Raw genomic sequence first — 19,737 nt, forward strand, 5'->3', positions numbered from 1 at the left:
GGTGGGATGGAGGGGAAGCAGCTGGTTTTCCCAACTTCTCCCAGGCAACAAAGTCTCTGAAACAGGTATCATTGAGGTGTAACTGAAGAGAGCAGCTCCCTCCTTGTTGTGCTCTGTCACACCTCCTCTGGGCTCCTGTCCTGAGGCCAGCCCCCTGCCATGGTGTGCATGTTAACAGGAGGACAGTGTAGGCAGTAAAGATGGGAATGAGGGGGCTGCATCTCCCAGCTGTGCCACCCCTCTATTTCACAGCTTTGATTCCTCCAGGACTATGGGATCAGTGCAGGCATCTGGCATCACTTTCTGCAAGTCAGAGAAGACAGCGTGGTTAGGATCCTGGATAGCCAGACCCTGGCTTCAGAGACACCAACCAGTGAGAGCCTGGCTAATTCACAGCTCCCTGCTAGCATGCAGAAACCCCCAGGGAAGAGTCACCTAGTCCCCTCCTCCTTCTCCAGGCCCTTCTACAGCCCAGACAAGGGACACTGGGACAACAGGGTAGAGCAAGGGTCCCGCTTCCCTTAAACTACTCGCTGTAGTCCTCAGACAAGTTAATTCACTGAAGCTGTGCAGGCCCAGGTGTCAGCCTGCCCCACAGCCAGACACTTCTGTGACACAAAATCAGCCCTGAAGCTGCAAGACCAGTTCCCTGGACATGGGAAGGAGATGAGAATTCCTCCTTCATGCCATCGGGCAGCTCAGTCTTTGTGCAAGCACCAGAGAACCTGCATCCTGTGCACCCTCCAGAGGCTACGCACAGCAACTACAGCTTCTCTTGTCCTTAACTCTGGCCTAAGGGTCTCTTCAAATCCCAGGTTGCTGGTTCTGCTCCAAGTCTTTTTCTCCCCACCCTCCATTCAGGGCCAGTATCTCCTTCTCCTGTGTCCAGCTTGGGCTTATGGCTGGGATAATTTCTGGAGTGGTACAGATAAGTTTGTTACTCACATCTTAAAGAGCTTTAAGAAATGAGGCAAACATACACTAGTTGTTTTCTGTATGAATCCTACAGGAAGATTAGCCTGGTTATTTGAACACTCCTACAGTTTCTTCCCTTAAGACAGAGGGAGCTGTGGAGGCATTTCCCAGAGGAAAAGGAAGCCCAACTGAGACCACTGCCCAATTACTGTCCTGTTTTGTGCTACGTGAAACAGCCACGTTTTCATAATTCCAGTTCAGCCTTACTGGGGTGTGTTAGGGTTAGACCTGAGCCCCCTCCTTCCCCCTGGGGATTTCAGATACCTCTCCTCAAGTTCTGACTCTGCTTTACAGCGAGACACCCCAGTTGTCAGCGATTCAGAAAACAGCGTGCAGCCTTGTAAGGGTAAGTGTGGAGTCCCCCACAGCCTGAGTTAACTCCCTGTGGGGCAAGGCTGAGTCATAAGTGCAGAGGAAAGAGGTTCACATCCCTAGTGCAGTTCAAGAGAAGTCCAGGCAGCATGGAAGCAAGAGATACAAAACAGGTTAATTTTGAGTAGCCTCCTACACAAAAGGTTTTATAGGGGTCAGCAGCAATATCCCAAAGCAGAGGAGTGAAATCAGGAAAGCTTCAAAGAGATGCCCTGGAAACAAAAGCCAGGAAGGGCAGGGGTTGCAGGGTGAAGCAGTGCCAGAGGTAGGAACACATGGAAAGCTGCATTTCAGCTTGGGAACCCCCTCCAGAATCCATTAAGAAAGCACATGGCAACTCTGAACAGGCTCCCCAGGCACCTCTGGGGTCTGAACATCACTCACCTGCTGTGGAGCTACAGCAACAGAAGTTTAGAGAGCCCCAGCACCTTGGGAAAGGAAGGGTGGTCTCACAGCTGGGAGTCAGAGTGCTGGGAAAGGGCATGCAGACAGCCTGCCCACGGCAGCTCCTTTGGCACAGGAGAAGGCTGCTTGCCACACAGTCAGCACAGAAAGGGAGCAGGGAAGCAAGGGATGCAGTACATGCCATTTGTGCCTACTATGCAGAATTCCAACAGGTTGGGGTGGTTTTTTTTGTTGTTGTTGGCAGTATTTCCCAAGAGAGTAGGCATGCCACAGCTTGCAAGGGACTCCAGCAAGCTGCTGAGGTTGGATGCTTGCCCTAATGCCCTAAGCCACCTTCTAAATCCCACTGTCCTTGGGAGGAAAAAGCAACATGCTTTTGGGTATTCCATTGAGATCCATCAGATGCATCTTTGCATCCAGGTGAGCACACAACCAGTGAAAAAAGCTCTTTGGCTCCAATCAAGTCCTGATCTATCCTGAATGTGGTTTGAGGTCACAGCAGAACTTCAGCCCTGTTTTAAACAAGTCCATGTGCTGTGGCTGTACACCTACAGCAGGCCACTGGTCATCCAAAAATCATCTGCTCATCAGTGTTCAGCCCTGTTGGTGCTGACAGGTATCTACTGAGAGCTGTGATTCCTGGGCAGAGACAGGGCTGACAATCACTGACTCTTGTCACTGAAGATATGGCTTCATACACTGCTCAGCCAGATTCTACACTTTCCCTTTCATCACCAGAAGCTACCACCAGGTAAAAATGGAACATCTTTCCCTGTGAGAATCAGCATGTGGGGTTTTTTTCCCCTTGTTAACCTCCCCAAGCAGCCTGCCCAGGTGAGCTGAGTTAGCCAGGGCTGTTTTCCACACCACCTGACATCACTTCCCCACAAAAAGCCCTTTGAGGCCCTGGCCAGAACCACTCCTGTGTTTCCTTAACACACTGGGAAATCAGGCTGTTCCACAGTCCTGCTCTGTGCCAATGCCACTCAACAGCTGAACACCCAGGTAAAAGTTTTGACAGTTCCCATTGTTTCTTACCCACAGCCCCCCTGCTAGATAATCCAAACAGTCCCTAACACACAGGGCTACCCCACTGCCTCTCCTCCCTTGCCTATCCCTCCTGAGCAGTTTATAGCCACCCATTGCAGCACTCCAGCTGTGCCAGCCATCCCATTTTGTTTCTGTGATGGCAACTACATCACAGCTTTCCTGCTGCACAAAGGGCTTCCAGTTCCTCCAGTTTGTTGCCTTTCTGGCATGCATTGGTGGTGATGCCCTTCAAGTGAGCTAGCAATCCTGCTTCCTTTCCAAAGAGAGTGGTCCCAATCCTTACATGGCCATTTGCAAGTGCTTCCCAGGTTTCTAAACACAGGAATACACCTTGTGAGTTTGCTGCTACATGGCTCTCTATCCCCTTCTTCCACTGATACGGTACTCCATCCCTCAAACATTGGTCTGCTAATCCCAGTGAGCCTGGTATTATCCCTTTCCCTCTCCAAATCTCTTTTAGAGGTCTTTCAGTGAGCCCTGATAACTTTTCCCTCTTTGAGACAGGTGTATCCCCCATCTATTGCTACCAGGCCTGGTGTTGTGTAAACCAACCCATGATAAGAAAACCCAAAATTCTGCTAGTGACACCAGGCTCAGAGACAGTTATTGATGTGCTGGCTCTTCCTGTTTCTTTTTGCATCATTCCCTGCAACTGGAATGATAGAGGAGAACACTACTTCCACTCCTGATCCCTTAAACAATCATCCCAAGACCCTAAAGTCTCTCTTGACTGCCCTTGGGCTTCTTGTTGCAACTTCATCATTGCCTACTTGAAAAATTAATAGTAGATAACAGTGTGGGCTGTATAAGGGTAAGAATCTTTCTCTTCACATCTTAATCTGCCCCCCAGGGAGCCAGAAGAGTTCCCTAAGTGAGTCCAGTCTGCACACTGGGCCTTCTGCTCCCTTCAGGGAAGAGTCTCCTATGCAAATGACCCCTTTTTATTTTTGATGGAAGCAGTTTTGGTGGAGGGCAGATACAGCAACATGCCTGAGCCTAAAAGCATCTATTTTGCAACCAGGATGTCAGCAGTAAGACTGGTAATTGTGCCAAGCTAGGTCTGCTAACAGAGGTGAGGAGATCAGCTTCAGCCACCAAAAAAGTACCACTATACCCCCAAGCAGGCTTGTCCAGCTCAGAGCTACAAGCTCCTGGACTCCTTGGTCCCAAAATCAACACCACTCTCTGCTAAAACTGCCATGGAGAGAGCTTCAGAAGCACTCAGCCTGGGGTCAAATCCTTCCCTGCCCATGGGACCCTTCCTCACTCTTGCAGGAAAGCGCGGCAGCTTCACGCTCCCTGTAGCACACGCTCTGGTCTCAGCAGGATTAAGGCTGGTGTTCCCACTCTGCTTTTGCCTGTTAGTCCTCCTGTTGACTGTAGCACTGATACACACACTTGGTGAGCACCTCAAAAAGCAAAGGGCAGGGTGGTTAACTTGGAGGATCAGCCAGTCAGTGCAAAGCAGGGGACAGCGAGTCATGAAGCGTCACACCCTGAGCAGCAGCTGAGGAGATGCCACGTGCCCCTTAAATTCACAGCTCAGCAAGCACAGAGCTTTACAAGTTCCAGAAATTCTTATACCAGAAGGCACCAACCCAATGACTTGTTACTGCTAGATCTTTTTAAAACCTCCTTCTTGAAGTTGGACACGCACCCTGGCTGTGATCCAAGCCAACTTTTCCACAGAACTCCTGTTATCACTTCCAGCCAAGAATTTGGACAGTAGAAGTAGTATCAAGAGAAGGGTGTCCAAATACCTGCACCTCTTCACTCAAATAACTTAACTGACAATTCAGTTCTCCATCTGCTCCAAGCAACAGGCTTTGCCTTGCTGCAGCTAGATGAATCCCTATACCCCTATTTGATGAGATTCTGGTGGGATCTCTCTCTTGTCTTGTCTTGTCTTTCCTCTCAGGTGGGTACCAGAGAAGGTCAGAAAGATTCTCATAGCTGTCACCCCAGAGATGCCATTGGCTTGGTGCCTGTGCCACCCATGAGTCTTCAGAGAAGCAGATTAGTGCAATTCTCCTACCTTTGTGTATGAGCTAGAGAGCAGGAATGGGAATTGATGGGGTTAGGGTTACAAGTTACAGTCCCATAATCCGTGATCTGATTGCTGCCTTGGAGTCTCTGTAACAACAGCCACAAGTCACCGTCCCAGAAGATGGAGGAAAAGTAGGGAGGAAAATAAAAACAGAGGAACAGGCAAAGGAAGAGACCAGTAAAATCACCCAAGCATGTGTAAAGCAGCTGTGCCATGCAGAAAAGCTCCAGTGCCCAATTCCATCAGAGCTCTCCGCAAGGACGGTGCGCGATACCCGAACCTGACTGGCTGCTCCCCTGCCTGGGGTATCCGTGTTGGCACAGAACACCAGGCTCAGTTCCACTGGTTGAGCACCTGGGGTTATTTGTTAAGCTTGAGAGGTATCCAGGTGAGCCCAGCCAACATGGAGAAGACATTTAGGGGTGTGGTGGGGTGCCTGTCACGACTTCCTCAGAGCATGACTCCGAGGGAAGCAGCTGCCAGTGACATTGTGGACTGACTGAGACCTGTCACCTTGCAGAAATCCTTCTGGTTCTTCCTGCAGCCAGCTCTGGAGGCTTTTAGGATTACAGAAGTGACACCTGTAACCATCTTTGCTCTGGTCTCACCACTCTCCCCCACCCAGCAGCAAACTCTTACAATTGCATTTATACTAAGAACAGCTAAAGCAAAAGCATCTGGTGAGAGAAGTGTCTGACAAAAGGAAAGGACATTAATACCACTAGGCATCATATTTGCTGCCCAAAGGACCTTTATATTTCCTGGACCTTCCATGTATGTGTTCTGAATTAACTCACAGTGCCACCAGCACCTCTCCTCACCACCCTGCTGCCTCAAAGCCTGTGCAGGATGCTTTGGCATCTTCTACCTTTGACTTCAGCACTGTTAGTGGAGGGATACAAGCCTTTTGGTTTCTAGCAAAACAGAGTGGTCTTTACCCCAGCTCAGCTTAGCTAAGTGTGTTCCACTTAACCCCATTCACACCAGGATTCCAGGAGAGCAGGTGTTTTCTAGCTTTGTCCTCAAATTTTTCACCACTGCTGAAAATCAGCCAAAGTTTTAAGTCTCAGAGTGGAAAAGAGAAGCACAAATTCTTTTAAGTTATGGCAGTGGGAAGGGATGCCTTCACCCAAGCTACATAAATTACACAGTCTTTTTCATCCCCATCTAGTCCAGAATTGTATGTGCAAGAACTACTGAAGGCAGCATTGATTCCCTTTACTGATCATACCCTCTGCATTTGTGCTCAGATAGTTCAGTAAAAATAAATAAAACCCAGAAATTAAATAAAAATTGAAAAATATTTAGGTATTTGAAAATACACCATCTTGAGCAGCTGCTTCTTGGACCTTCTGGCCTCTCTCCAGATCAGACTGGTTAGATTATCTGGAGGAAGGCAGCACTGCCTTCTGAAAGGAGCTGACTGGAGCCAGCAGAGATCTGAGCTTATGCACTGAGTGGACTTCTCTGCTAATGTCCCAGAAGAGGACCCCAGACCTACAAGGAACATAGCCTCAACCAACCATCAGTCCCCTCTTTTTCTGTGAAGGGAGAGCTTCTGAGGGTATCCACTGCAATTAGCTCAACAGAGGCCCCCTGCAAACACCTGCAAACAGCTGCATTTATTGCACAGGGACTCCACACCCTGAGCTCTGGTGCACATGTATGAACGAGAGCAGCCTTGTGGGGAGCCAGGCTGCTCAAGCTCTTACTTGGGTTTTGACACCTGGCTTCCTCTGGCCCCATATACTGAACATCACTTTGCAGCTGAGGACATGGGATAAGAGGATTAACCTGCCTCCCTAGGGACAGGGAGTAATAGTTACCCAGCTCCATACAAGGGCAAAGCACTGGAGGGCTCAGTGTGTTGTCAGGAAAGAAGAGCAAGCACAGCACTTCCCATGAAGATGCTTGAAGCCTGTCAGAGTCCCAGAGGACCAGAGCCTACAGATCCTGTGTGAGTTAACAGTAAGCAAACAGAGGCCTCAGTGGCTGGCTGAGCTGGGACTGCAGCCACCTCTCTGAAAATGCCAAGGAGGAGCTTCCCCACAGGCTGGGCAAGAAGTGGTGGGATGAGAGAAGAATATCAGCTGCAATCCTAACTCAGGAAGGGTCAGCTCCATTCCTAGGAAGGGGAGAGGTAGGGTGTTGTCCTGGGCTACAAGCAGGGGCACAGCAGGGATTGAAGGGGGGTTTACTCACTGTCTGTTCATTATCCAAATTGGCCTGCTGTCTTCGGAGATGAGCCTTAATGAATGCTGGGACAGACGGAGGAAGAGAGATGTGAAGGCAGTTAAGTCACCATGCAGAGCCAAAAAACAATTTCCCCATGACTCAAAAGGGGCAGCAGAGGCCCCAGAGGATACAGGAACATGTGATGGTGAGCAAGGGAAAACACTCTTGGGTGATGCAGAGGGCATATCTGAAGCAGGCAGGATAGAGACTCTGTGCTGCAGCAGGCAGAAGGTGCATATTTGACACCTCAGCCAGCAGCCAGGGCAAGAAGCCTTGGATCTTCTTTGTAAGGCAGACCAGATGTTTATAAAAGCCCAGCAGCATGGCAATGGGACTGCTGTGTTTAAAAAAGCCCAGCAGCATGGCAATGGGACTGCTGTGTTTAAAAAAGCCCAGCAGCATGGCAATGGGACTGCTGTGTTTAAAAAAGCCCAGCAGCATGGCAATGGGACTGCTGTGTGGGTCCTGCCCTTTTCTGCAGGCACCACTGTGCACAAAAGCCCTTCAATTCATATGCCAAGCCCAAGGGGAAGAGTCACAGCACAGGAACACTGAAAATATTCATTACCTGTCATAACAGTCCCCAGGAATAGGAAGGAGCAAAGAAAGAGGTTTCCTGCCTTTGTCCCAAAGTGATCCATGATTCGCCCTTGGCCGATGGTGAAGGCAATACCAAAAACCTACAAACAAAGGGAGGTGGATAATAACTGTACTGTCATTATAAAGCAGATTGAACAACTGCACAGCTTTACTGGAGTATTAGAGCACACAGGTCAGTCAAACTGTTGGCCTGGAGGTCCTGAAGTTCAATTATAAATACATCCAGACACACCTCCTTGCAGCTGATGGGAACAGAGGTGACCCTTAAGGCTGGAATCCCATCTCTCACTGGAGAAGGAGCCAGGTCCTAGGCTGTTAGGAGTAGTTTTGGAAAAAGCATGGATGACTAGCATTCTGATGGGTTTTCCTAAGCAGGAACAGAATGGGTGCTACTATAGAAATGCTGTGAGGAATATCATTCAAGAAGCCGGGTCCTGGGCTGCTTAGATCTGCAATACATTACCATAATTGTGGACAAGAAACAAGAGTCAAGGCTGGGAGCTACTGTTTAATCTCTCAGCCTATGAAGAGACAAGCAAAGGGAAAACAGAACACCCACCTGTGCTGAGACATTAAGGAGCCCTGATGATGTTCCTTCTGATTCTGGGTATGTCAACTCCACAGCAAACTCAAAGCCCAGGGGAAGGTATCCTGTCATGAAAAATCTGTAAAAGAAGTACGCAGAAGACTCAGCAACTGCCAGAAGAAAGGCTGAAGAGGCACAGTGTAGCCCACATCCCTTTTGGGGTGCTCCCCTAGCCTTGTCACAGCCCGAACAGGTACCTGACTCCCTCACCAAGGCACAGGTCCTCCTCCTACTCAGAAATGCCTGTGCCCACAGCCACAGAGCCATGCCAGCAGGGAGCTGCCAACTGTCACAAGAATAAAGCATTAAAAGCACCATCTCCCACAGGTAACTCTAAGGGGCATCATCCCCAGCATGGTCAGTCACCCAGGCCTACATGCTTTCCATTCCCACCCACTGGTCATCTATGGTGCTGTGGCACCACTTGCTTCCCAAATGTTCCAGATAACCCAGTGAAAGCACTTAAGACAGCTGCAGCCTTGCTAATGGCCCTGACTGGAATGGAACTCATATAGGAGAGAGAGATGGGAAGTGTAGATCATTTTGTCCTTAAACCATGCAGGAGCCACACACAGGCTATGGCTCTTTCCCCAGTCCCTCCTGCACCAGGAGCTCTGCCTCCCTGCTCATCCCTAGCAGCTCACATATAGAGAAAAACAGCCTGCAGAGGAACTTACCCCAACATGCCTGCAGTCAGAAAGACCACCCAGAGGTGGCCTAGGCTCAGGGTGAAGGTGTAGGCTATCATTCCCAAAAGAGACATGATATAGACGACTAGTGTTGTCTGTCTGCAAGGAAAGAGAGACAGGGTTCTGTTTAATCCAGTCCTCCCATTCTTTTTTTCACCCCACAGATCTTGGTACAGTTTGCAGCACATGGTAAAAAAAAGTTGCACAGCTCTCTTGACAACCCAGACAGAGGGATTGGACTGACAGACAGCAAGGAAGTGCCTGCACACACAGCAGGACAGGAGGAGAAGCAGGAACAGGACAGGACTTATGAGTTGTCACATCCCTACTTCATCACCTTTGCTCCCTGTGGGGTGAGGGCATCACACCTATATGGAGGCATCTATAGGACAGCCAAGAGGCTCAGATCCTGCCACCAGCTGGCAGGTTGCTGGTCATGTACTGTACCTGCCTCTTGAGCAGGGAGAACAGTCACCAAATAAAACGATCCCCCTTGGGCACCCTCTGTACTGTAACCAGTTGGACATGCTCACTCACACGTGGGACCCAGGAGACCTGAGCACTCCCAAGCAGGAAAGCAAAGGGCAGGGGTGACAATGCTGCTCCAGCATTATGGGCCTGTCTTTTTCACTGCTGTCCAGAGCACCTTTCACTGCTGCTCCTTGCTGTGTTTAAATTGCCTACCTGGAGAGGTGACATGCAAGCCAGGTTGCCCTCACAGCCTCACCCTCAAGCTATGTAAGTGTTCAGCAGGGCTAGTGGCAATCCCATGGCACATGGCAGCAGAGCCACAAGCTCTCAGCTCTGTGCACAAGAGACCCCATGCCCAGGCAGCATGCCATGCAGGTCTTGGGACCAGCCAGACCCACAGCCTGGTCACAGTGAGAGGGACACACAGTAACCCAGTCCAGCTTTACCAGAGCTGAATCTTTCTGCAAGTTGGAGCACAGGGAGTTCCACACCAACATGGGGAAGAACTTTTCCCCAGTGAGGGTGAGGGAGCCCTGGGACAGGCTGCCCAGGGGGTGTGGAGTCTCCTTCTCTGGAGAGATTCAAGACCCGCCTGGACGCCGCCCTGTGCAATATGAGCTGGGGAGCTGCTTTGGCAGGGGGGTTGGACCCCATGGGCTCTCCAGATCCCTTCCAACCCCTGGGATTCTGTGATTCCATGATTTAGCAACAGTCATCCCTGACTAAAAACCAAGGAAACCCTTCCTGCATCCAAAACCCAAGGCTTTTTCTAGTACAAGAGGCAGGAAGTAGCCCCTCACAGTACATAGTTCTGTGGAAGGAACGTCCTCTACTGACTGAAATTCCACCAGGATCTTGAAAGCAGAACAGCTCCCAGAGTTAACAAAACGTTTTGGCCACCATCTTTTAGGAAGAAGTTGAATGTATAACCACAAGCTACTTGTGTACTTTCTACCAAATTTCAGTCTGAGTCCATTAAAGAATGCATTTGGTATCAGTTCCTAGAATTCTACTCAAGAAACTAAACCTCAAAACTATTTTCAGGTTGTTGTGTTGGGTTGTGTTTTTTCCTTTTTTTTTAAATGCAAATGACCACTGTCAAAACTCCCAGCCCAACCTGGTAGCCAGTGTTCTGTTGTGAAACAAGAGGTTTCCAAGCACACTGAATTACTACAGATAAACCCACAATATTCCAGCTAATTTTCTGTCCCCCATCACTGCTGCAATGACTAAAGTCAGTGGGGCTCATGTGTCAATTCTCATCCACATGCAGTCTTGAGAAGCTAGTTTCAGACTTCAGCTATCAAGCCATGCTAAGAAAGGCTCACCAGACACATATAATGTATTGGAAGGCTAAACAGCATTTTGCTGTGACAAGTCATTGTGTTTTGTACCAAAGGAGTAGGCAAATCCCTTCACCTCCAATGCTGGAACATTTCTAGAAAAATATTCTTTCCAATGCTTTGGTGGAGGAAGAGAGTCATTTGTGAAGGCAGCATAAAGGGGGCTGCTTGTTTCCACTCTAAACCATTATGGAGAGCTGCTACGTGGCCAGCACACAGCCTGGAGGCTGCATGGGAAGAGGTGAAAGACTGAGAGGGGAGTGAGCAGTCCCAGAAAGCAAAAAACCAGCAGGTAGAAGCCTTTTTCTGCTCAACACGGGTTCCTCAGCTCTCTTTTGTGAGTTCTTACACCTCCCATCCCTTGACAAGCAGCCTTGAAGGGAAAACATGGACTGGGAAAGGGGCTTAAGGCTGGAATTACAGCTCCCTGGCCTTCACATACCTAATTTGAAGTGGGTACTCCTTTCACAAACAGGAGTCTCCAAACTACCAGTCAGTGCTAAAATACAGCACAAGCCTCCAAGAGGTGGCTGTGGGCCCCAAGAACCTTGGTCTCTGTCAAGAGTGACACAGGGCACGTAGGGAGGGTGGTTATTTTTTATTCCCCACAGCCAGACATTTGCCTCAGCACAGAGGTTTTGGGATGGTCCCACCAAATCTCACCCAGTTTCCTAGGATGATGATCCCAATACTCTGAATAGTTTGTATCTGATTCCCTCTGTTAGGGCAGTCACCAACAGTTGCACATTGCCCCTCATCTCCAGGCAAAGGTGACAAATGAGTTAGTGGCCAGATGTAACTCCACTTGGTTTCACATTGATGCTGTGTCGTTAGTCAAGCTGTAAGTTCCCAGAACACACTGAGAACAGAGCAGGCAGCCTCAGAGAAGCTGGCAGCTCTTGAAGGTGTTCTCCATTGGGACTGAAGAACTAAGTGGGGGGGTAAAAAAATGGAGAAAACTGTTTGATCTTGCCATGGGTACATCATCTACCCCACAGTAGCTGATAGGTGGCTCTAAAAGACTACAAGATCATTCCACTGACCTCCCTGAATCATCAAGCTCCAGCAGAAAGCAAACCAAAACAAAAAACCCAACAAAACCCCAAGTGTACAGATTCTTGTGAAAGAGCAAAGCTGCAGACTTGAGTGCTGTGGAAATCACCCCCCAGGAAGTGCCCTGAAGCCATGCACTGAGTGGCTGCCCTCTGACACAGCCCCAGCCCCCTAACCTGACTGCAATTCCTGCTGCAGGAAACATCACACAGGCAGATTTCTGCTCAACCAGACTTCAGCAAGACCCTGCTCCCCTGAGCACACCACTGACCACAGCAAAGGAGATCAGTGCCCAGCGGTCCAAGCAAGACCCAACATTTTGAAAAGGGTTTAACTGAGACACAGGTCGTCTGTGGCACACAGGGAAACAAGGAAAGGCCCAGGGCAAGAGGCAGGGCATTTCTTGGTGAGTGGCCTTTGCTTTGAGCATTCACTAGAGGTCAAGAAGAATGCTCTGTAGCCCTAAGGGCAGTAGGGCATGGCAGAATGCCCAGTAGAGAGTCATAAACATCTTATGGAAGAGATAAGAATACAAAGGAAGAGAAGCAGATTCAGAGAGGTCATTCACACACCGTTCTGTTATTCTAGCAACCTGTTCCCACCATGGCCCTACAGGGACTGATAATTACCCTTGTCTGGAACAGGTACTGCCAGTCTCCTGAACAGGCTGACTAGTGGGGTCAGTGCAGGCTGGAAGTTCCACATCCTGCTGCATCACCTCTGGACAAGGAGGGTTAACCCACCTCTGTGCTCTGGGAGGGTGGGAGGGAAGCCCAGCCCACATAGGTGGAAGCAGGGCTATGAAGGCACCAGCTGACAAGTCTCTTCATCAGAGGGAGATCTGGGAAGGAGCGGACGTGCTTGTCACTTCGGTTCACCTAAGTTGCCCTGACATTCATCCGCCCCTCCCAGCCACATTCCCTGCCCTTCTGAAGAGGCTGATTAAAGAGGTCACACAAGGGACTGTGAGAAAAGAGAGACCTTGGGGAAAAAAAAAAGCCAGCCAGGGCCAGCACCAGCAGGGAACAGGACTGAAATGGAGAGCACGACTCCTGCTGTTCAGCCCCAGCCTGTGGCCCAGGCCAGCTGTGTCTCACAAGGTCACTAGGATGAGGAAATCCAAAGGAACAGGACAAGACACACAGGGGATTAGAGCTGTGAAAACACTAGAGTCAAGCAGCAGCTGAACCAACAAATGAAAAAGGGGCAGCAAGGCAGGGGAGCGTGCCACAGCTTTGTCTGCTCACTGGGATGTTGTGTGCAGCTCCAGAGTACTCTGCTGTAGGGGCTGGGATAAGAGATGGACTCCACAGACTTTGCCATGAGGGTGGCACATTCCAGTCTGCACAAGACCCTGAACAAAGGCCTAGAGTCCCTGTACTCCCAGAAGGATCTCACTGCTGAAGACACTGGGATGTCTGTCTGATTCTGGAGGATGGAAAATTGGAGAGGGTTGGTTAGGTTTTCACCACTCCCCAAGCCTTCAGCACTCAGTTTTATGCTGCTTTCTTCCTGTATGAAGGTCACAAAAAAAAAATGACAACCTTGGTTAATTATTTATATAAGACATAAGGCAGGATAGGCTAAAGGCACACCCATTACAGGAGGACTAACCTGGAAACAGGGTATAAGATGACCCAAATTGCATGCCAGGATAGGCTGAGAGAGCCTTCACCTTACAGTGGAAGAGACTCAAGTGCCCCATTCTCCAATACCCAAGTCTTTCCTCCCTTCCTCAAATTTTAACATACTTCAAGCCCATACAGACCTAAGTTTAACCCCCCTCTTGGGTGTTTTAACCAATGCAGAGAGGGATATTTCTGACATCTTGCCTTATAGAGATGCAGTGATGACAGAGAGCAGCACTGCCTGGAACCAGCTGGACCACAGAAGCCACGTGAGTACTGCCCTTTAAAAAAGTAAAGTGTGGCCAAAGAGAGGTGCTGATTAATTAAGTCCCCAAATCCCAAGTTCTGATCTAGACTCCCCCACAAATACCAGCACACCCAGTGTCAGAACCCCATCTCTCCTCTAAGCCAGGAATCTGGATGGACACCTGCTTAGCTTCATGTCCAAATGGGTTTCAAAGAGGTGGGTGGCTGTTCTCCAGACACCATCCCACCAGAGGCAGCCCCACTTCAGGGTCTGCTCACTCATCACAACATAACTCATCTGTTTATATGGGTCAAACCTACACCCACTAAGTCCAAAAATAAGAACAGCACAGGAGCTTCTGCAGGGACTTGCCTGCCAAATAAAAGCATGAATGCAAGGCCATTCAGTGCCCAAGGGTGATGGTTGGGGAAAGCCTGACTTATCACAGCCTGGCCCTTTCAGGGAACTGCTGATGGGACAGTAAAGATCAAAACACAAATGTAGAGCTCTGCAATTCCCTCTGTTATTAACTTCCCCCTGCTTGCCTCAATCACAGCTGGTTCCCATTCATTTGCTTCCCTCTCTCTCTCTCTCTCTCTCCAAGCTGGCTAAAAAAAGGACTTGACATCTTCCCATCCTGATTTTCATGTGCTTACCATTTCATTCCTGACACTATCTGAGCAATGGAGGGAAGGGGGAGGGTACCTACCTAGAACATCTGGCATCTTGACAGTTGTTTGGTTGTTTGTTTTTTTTTTTTAAATAGACTTTTAAATGAGGCTAAATAAAGACTCTGTAGCATTCAGAAAAATTTTTGCTAGTTCCACAGAAATCTACTTTGTGGGCTGCAATGGAGAACAAATTCTTAGCAGTGTAACAAATTCTAAGCACCTAAGGCTAAATCTATCCCCAAGTATTCCCCAGGGTCTGTAGAATAAACTCTATGGGTGGTGTAGCCCTATTTTTCTTCACTATCAGCCAGCTCTGCCCACCTACGTGGTCCCTCCAAGCAAGCAGGGGTCATGGAAAATATCTAGGAAATTACCCCTACCCCTACCCCCAAATTTCAAGTCCCATCTCTGCCTGGTAAGCTGCAAAGCTCTTCAGCTTTCATGCTGCAATGTAGCTCCACTTAAGGAGAATCAGGAAGATCATCCATCCCAGAAGTGCCAGTTGAGGCTACCTTATGACTAGCCCCAGGCTGGAAAGCAGCACAAGTTCCATTGCAGTGAGCTAGGGCTGTTCCCAACAGCTGTGTTTCCATTTCCCAGGACTGCCACATGACAACTGCTCAGTGGCACAGAACGATCTAGAAACACCAACAAGAGACCTGGCAGTCTGTGCATTAGCCACATGTTCCTCCTTCCCAGCACCCCAGGAGTCCTTGGCTACCACACCTCCTTGTTAGAGAAGCCCATTTCCTCTCCATTTTTGATCCCTGAACTGGACAGGTAGGGCCAGAGGCCACTTTATAAGCTCCAAGCCCACAGCTAGTCAGATTCATCCAAGCTGTCCACAGGAAGAGTATGTTTTTCTGGCCCAAGATACCAGGTAGGATAATGGCAGTGGGACTCCCACACTTGAAAAGCTGCTGCAAGGAAGAGAACTCCAAAGTTACTTTCAGTTCATCACCAGCGCATGGTCAGTAAAGCCCCCCCTACCCCCCCACCAAACCTGCTCAGACAACAGGTTATTACACAGTTCTCACTGCCAGCAGGAAAACTGACCAGTACCCCAGCATAAGATAGGAAGGGTGCTCTCCTTTCCCTGGGACCCCCTACAGAAGTCTGCCAGTGAGATCTGAGTTCCTAAGGACTGGGAGCTGCAGAACACTCAAAAACTCTTAACTGCCTCTTTGCAGATGGCAGAGTTCACTGGCCAGATCAGCCTTCCCAACCTACCAGGCAGCAAACCCAGAATCATCCACCTGCAACCCCAAAACATCCCTTGTGCCTGCTCCAAACACAGCAACACGCCCCTACACAAAGCCTCTGGGCACTGCATTCAATGTGCCTTTCACTGAGCCAGACAAAGAGGCACAGAGGCTGGTTTGTAAAGGCTGAAAAGTGGCCTGGTACAGTCTTGATTCTGCTTGTGCCAAGAACTCTCTTATCCCTGACAAAGCAGGGCCATCTCTTCCTCTCCCTACGCCTTGCAAGGGCACTTCACTAGAACCACACCTCACATGGGCCCAGTGCAGGCTGACACACAGCTCCAAACTTCACACTGACTGGATTTTGAACAATCTTTGGGGTTTTTTTTCCCCCCCTTTTCTTCTTTTTCCCCTTACAAAGTCCTCCCAGTGATTCAATTATGCAACTGCACGGGGTTGCTCCTTGCAGAGGATGGGGGAAAAGCAGAGTCACTAGGGGCACAGAGGCAAACAAGGGACTTACTTGTATGTTTTGGTTTTGTCCAACCAGATGCCGGAGATCAGAGCCCCAACCATCCCTGACAGTATAATGGTGAGTCCAATCCTCCCAGCATTCACCTCCTCCCCCTGTAGCAAGACACACAATTCTCACACAAAGGCAGGAGTCAAGTCATGGCAAACAAGGAGGGAAGTGCAAAGGGACCCAGAGAGGAGAAGACACCAAAGTTAGTGTCCCATATGTGTCTTTCTGCTGGTAACACATTAATCAGAGCCAGCCTTCATGAGAACACTCAAGGCCAAGACAGTGCCCTGTTCTGGGCCATGAAGGAAAGTGGTTTGGCACTTTTCCTTGGGCTGGCTCAGAAAAAGGCAAGCAGTGGCCACTGTGAACACACACTCTCAGAAGAGTCAGCATAAACCCTATGAGGCTTGCTGTTTGGTGCCAGGATTTGCACCAGATCAACCAGGAAATACTGGGAGCCATTGTAAGGCAGCATGGAAAGGAGCCCTCTGGCACACAGTGCCAGCAGCAAGCTCTAGGGTAGCTCAGCTTCTCAGGCACCACACCCTCCTACCACCAGAGTAGGAGGCAGGCAGCCTCTCAGTACAGATGTCCTGGTATATATCACTGTTGGGAACAGGGAGGAGGCAGTTGCTGGGAGAATTTCTCAGAAGAAAATGCTGCCATTTAGGGTGTAAAGGATGTGTCTTTGCCAGAGCTCACCAGCTTTTTGCACAGGGTGGTGTGAAGAACTACAGGAACCAACGCTCTCCTGCCAGCCAGCCACCTGGTGCCAGCCAGCCAGGAGTGCTGAGGCACTGCATTTCTCACAGACTCTTTGGCAGGCAGTGCTGGACAACAACAAGAAGCATCAGAGGTCCATGAGGGTTGGATGCACTTACTGGGTAGTGATGGATCACCATACGGTTCAGCAGAGTGGACAGGGCGTAGAAGCAGCCTGTGTTCAGACCTGAGAGGGGGATAAAAAGGCAGCACATTCAGAGCCTGCTACTCTCCTGCTTGGTACTGAAAGGGTAGAAATGCAGAGAGAGATTATCTTTGGGAGCAGAAATCCCTAACAAGGCTGCCAAGCCTCAGGAGAGCCAGCCAGACTGGCTAGACAGAGATTAGCAAAAGAAATGCAGACCAAGGACAGGTAGATCTCAGCATGCAAGAGGAAGCACCCTGCAGTTTCAGCATGGTTCTTACTTAGCACCTAGAGTAAGGGCTGTACACATTTCTGTTACTGAAGTCCTTTCCAAGTCCTTCATAGGACCTCAACCCTCCCTCACATCCAGATGCATCTTTAGCATTAGAGTTTTCTCCTCCCCCCCAGTCAAGGTAAAATACTAGAGAAGCACCTGCCTTGGCATCACTCCTCTAACAAGGACCTGGGATTCAATTAACACCAATGCCATTGACCTGTGCCATTTCCTCCCAGAGATGAGCCTAACAGCACTCTTCCTGCTGAGAGACAGTAAAAAAACATCCTCTCCCAAGTCAAGAAACACCAGAAGGCAAGTAGGAGCAGAGCTGATTGTGAAGCACAGACAGCACTTCCCCCAAGCACCTGGGGTGTGTGTCTGCTTGGGAAAAGTCTTGCTTTTGAAAAGATGTCACTGAAGCCTAAAAAAAATACCCAAAAAACCACCCAAAAACAACTGTGAAAGTAATTGTCTTTCTGAAAGGGAAGTTAGGTTAACTGTTACAGGCATCAGCCACCTGGCAAAGGTTTCTCAGTATCACCCAAGGTGAGAATGGAAACCGTTGGGGTGATACAGGTCAAGCCCCATTCAGACACTGCTCCAGCTTACATGCAACTCTGGTTGAGTTATATGTCTTCCCAAAGGGCTCAACACCCAAGAGCTTTGCTCATAGTAGACAAGAATACCTACATGGGCACTGGAGCAGCAGCACCAGGACAGCTACACTCTCACCTTGACCGATACTGAGAAGCCTTCCCCAGGTGGATGAGGTCTGTAACAGTCTGTGCAACTTCTCAGAAAGTAATTTACATTGGCAGTTAAGTTTCTCTTCAAGGCTTCAGTGATCCTGATGGGGGAAGGGATGAGGACACCAATTTCACCACTGCAGCTCACACATCTAGAGGCTCCATAAGGAGGCATGGGCTTAAAAACTGTGGCACAGATGCCTGAAATCCTGACAGAACAGCTATGTGTCAAGTTCTCACTTCCTACTTTCCCTCTTTCAGGCTCAGCTAAAAGCAGAAACACCACAATACATGATACAGAAGTGCAGTCTAGCAGGCAGAGCTTTGACAAAGGGAACAAACCCCTCAGCTGCTCAAACTGTGAAGTCCCCCAGCTCCCCTGACGCTGCAGTACTCAGCGATGCTGCCCCTAGCCCAGCTCCTCCACTGGGACCCTGGATACTCACTGCTCTACACAGCTCATGAAACACCCTGAGAAGCCATGAGATTGGCAGCTGAAGGGGACATCACACTTCCTTCACACACCATCTCAGACAACATCAAGCAGAGCTCACTCCACAGCATCACGGCTCAGAGAACAGATGAAGAATCTTATGCAAGTGAGCCCAAATAAGCCAAGTGCCTGCTCCAAAACCAAGTGGCAGGAGGTCACAGGTGAGGCTAGTAAGCTGAGTGACATGCTCTTTAGGCAGGAAGAATCAACCCAACCCTTCCCAAGAGATACTCAGAAAAGCTAGACATTCCAGCAGCGTCAGTATCCAGAGAAGGGGAGACCAGCTGGAGATCTCACAGCAAGAAGTCACCCTCCAGCCTTGAAAGTTGGCTCTTTGCAGCATTTTGCTATGGCAGAACAGCCCCCAAGAGCCTAATTCAGCTTCATCCTATCTCCACCTCTGGAGCACCCTTGCAATGAGCAGGAGACACCACAAACTGCAGTGCCAGGACATGGACATGTGGCAGATCAGCACTGCCCCTCTATGTACTACTTCTTCTCTTCAAAGCTGTGCACAAACATAGAGGAGTCATTTGTGCACCTCTACTTGCCCAGCCAAGAGAACAGCAGCCTTGTGGGGACAGCCAGACAGGGCTCTGGTAACTGATGCTGTCAGCAGGCCAGCTTCACAGCAGCTCTGTGATGTGTGCAGTTTCCAAGAGAGAGAAAGGCCCCTGCTCCCAGGCTGGGCTGAAAGCACTGCAGAGTTGGCAGCAACACTTGGCACCAGAGTCAGGCAAAACATTCTAAGAATCAAGACAATGTGCCGAATTTGCATTTGTAAGGGCTGGAGAAGTTGTAGGCATTTCATGTGTGACAGTGGCTCAGTGAAGCTTCTCTGAATTACAGCTGTTTGAATGCCCATAAAACAAGCCAGGATTGTTTCCAGTGGGGCAGTGCCCATTTGCCCCCACAGATGAGGAAAGCCAGAACTAGTAACTGGGAGCAGGGCACCTGAAGGTCCAGACCCATGGGATTCATTAGCTTGTTACCATGGTTTGCTTGTAGCGTGCTGTAGGAATACATTTTTGAGACCTTGGTGTCTCCTCTGTCTCACAGAGGCCACAGAGGGGAACTTCATTGCCTGTGGCTCCAAAAAGAGCCTTTATTAAGCCTCAGACTACAACCCAGGTCTTCCTACAGCTAAGCAGCCTAACACCTACATACCAAACTGTTGGTTTCCCTCCTCTTCACTCTCATCATCCTCCAGGACAATG

The 19,737-nt window shown here is 49.5% G+C and overlaps 1 protein-coding gene across 1 annotated transcript in view; it reads right to left on the reverse strand.

Annotated features, from left to right (window-relative positions):
- Positions 1-4,833: 4,833 nt before the first annotated feature.
- FLVCR2 (FLVCR choline and putative heme transporter 2) overlaps positions 4,834-19,737 on the reverse strand; it is a gene marked incomplete at both ends in the record, with an annotated part of 31,695 nt that continues 16,791 nt past the window's right edge. The window contains 7 exons of the mRNA XM_084263086.1: positions 4,834-4,935; positions 7,052-7,107; positions 7,653-7,764; positions 8,244-8,349; positions 8,948-9,058; positions 16,098-16,201; positions 16,979-17,046. Coding sequence (XP_084119212.1) covers positions 4,834-4,935; positions 7,052-7,107; positions 7,653-7,764; positions 8,244-8,349; positions 8,948-9,058; positions 16,098-16,201; positions 16,979-17,046 — 659 coding nt within the window. The remainder of the gene's footprint in view (positions 4,936-7,051; positions 7,108-7,652; positions 7,765-8,243; positions 8,350-8,947; positions 9,059-16,097; positions 16,202-16,978; positions 17,047-19,737) is intronic.

The sequence above is a fragment of the Gallinula chloropus genome, assembly GCF_964237585.1.
Source record: "Gallinula chloropus genome assembly, chromosome: 4".
NCBI lineage: Eukaryota > Metazoa > Chordata > Aves > Gruiformes > Rallidae > Gallinula > Gallinula chloropus.